The sequence below is a fragment of the Rhagoletis zephyria genome, unplaced genomic scaffold (genome assembly GCF_001687245.7).
Source record: "Rhagoletis zephyria isolate East Lansing unplaced genomic scaffold, Rhagoletis_zephyria_1.1 Rzeph_scaffold_52492, whole genome shotgun sequence".
NCBI lineage: Eukaryota > Metazoa > Arthropoda > Insecta > Diptera > Tephritidae > Rhagoletis > Rhagoletis zephyria.
The window spans coordinates 357-1,951 of NW_016209545.1; the positions used below are offsets into that span (position 1 = coordinate 357).

At 39.2% G+C, this 1,595-nt stretch overlaps 1 protein-coding gene across 1 annotated transcript; it reads right to left on the reverse strand.

Moving 5' to 3' along the window:
- Positions 1–216: 216 nt before the first annotated feature.
- Positions 217–1,451, reverse strand: LOC108355957 (uncharacterized). Its single transcript, XM_017607088.1, has 5 exons — positions 1,310–1,451; positions 1,160–1,246; positions 848–1,108; positions 679–786; positions 217–460 (listed from the first exon to the last, which is right to left on the reverse strand). Exons 1-5 carry the CDS (start codon positions 1,386–1,388, stop codon positions 402–404), a joined length of 594 nt encoding a protein of 197 aa, XP_017462577.1. The 5' UTR covers positions 1,389–1,451; the 3' UTR covers positions 217–401.
- Between the last annotated feature and the right edge of the window lie 144 nt (positions 1,452–1,595).

The window sequence follows — 1,595 nt, forward strand, 5'->3', positions numbered from 1 at the left end:
ACCCAGAGCTACGTAACCTGGACCTAGTTGTATATCTGAACAAGATCAGTGATTGATGCAGCGCCGTTCTGCTTTTTATGCCCTTTCAGTGTTCGTAAATACGGCACTTATAGGCACTTATTTTTACTGTTAGAATGTGCCGCAGATGTTCTGAATTCCGAGAGAACATATTTCGCCAGGAGGAGAGATTAGAAATGAGTTCGAACGTTATTAATGAAATTTCTTATGGGCATATATTTATACAAATGCAGGGCATGGCAATACCTGTTTTTCAGTTTAATTATATTAACAGAATTTTGAATATGTAATTACATACAAAGGACAAAGTGATTAGAATTTAATTAAAACTGAATCTCTCAACTTTTGCCATTTTCGTAAGTTTTATGATTTGCTACTGTTTATTATTTTGCATCAGCTTTCTCTACTCGTACCNCAGAAGGCGGCTCCACGGTTTTATTTGCTGAAATATTTACATATTTTTTTAATTGGCGCATTATGAAAATAAGAAAGTATTAAAAGTATGGGCTTGTTCGAACTGCAATCACAACCGCAGGGTTGCGCGAATTCCCAGCAATGTATTATGAGTTGGGCATTTGCAACAATGTTGTCATTTTCCATCAGACAGCAGTAATACCGCTTTTATTATGTGCCTCGAACAGGCCTTATGTACGTACTTACCATGTGGCTGTGGATGCGCGCAAGCAATTTCCAGTTGCGCATTTCTGCGATCAAAAACGAAATTATCGGCTATTTCTTGCAGTATCTGCGCAGCATCTAGTTTAATATCTGTAAAGAAAATGAACTACAAGTAGGATATTATTTTGAAATGATTTTAAAATTTTGTTACCAGCTTCCACTACTCCTTCTCTTAACAGCTTTTTTCGCTTCCCAGCCAGTATATTGCTTATGTTGCGTTCCGTCTCTTGCAACTTTTGAACCTTTAATATCTCCGCCTGTGCAGTGAAGCCTGCTTCCAACTGCTCATGATACTGAACAAGCTCGCTAGCTTCTGGTACCCGCAGTAAAGATTCTTGCTTGGAAACTAGTTGAGCAATGCCTCGCTCCACCAGAAAGCGTGTCTCATGCGGCGTTAGCTCCAGTGGTAAAGCTAAGGAAGGAGCTTAACTGTAGTTATTTATCTCAAATTTCTCCAACTTACTGCAATCATTCGCCGACCAGCCTCGGATGCTGCACGTGCCCACCAGCGCGCCCACAATTCGGTGCTTCCGTCGCAATGTGATGTAGTCTGTTAAGGATAATCATGAATCTGTTTATTACCTAAGCAATCCTAGTTAAGGTATATGTTTACCGTTCACGTTAAAAACATATCCAGTGCCATTTAAAAGCGTTAAAGATATTTTTTCATCAGTTTCGCTTGTTGCAGTCATTGTTTACGAATCGAATAAAAGGAAAATTCGCAACAAAAAATAAAGCGACATCTGTCCGACGTGTTTCATGGGAGTTATTCAACTATTGGTGAACTTTGCCAAATCGGCACAGGGTGCTTACAAAAAAGATAAATTTATAAATTATGCCAGAGAACGTCTATGCAGAGAACGTCTATGAATGAGAAGGCGCATTTTCTGTGACCGTTT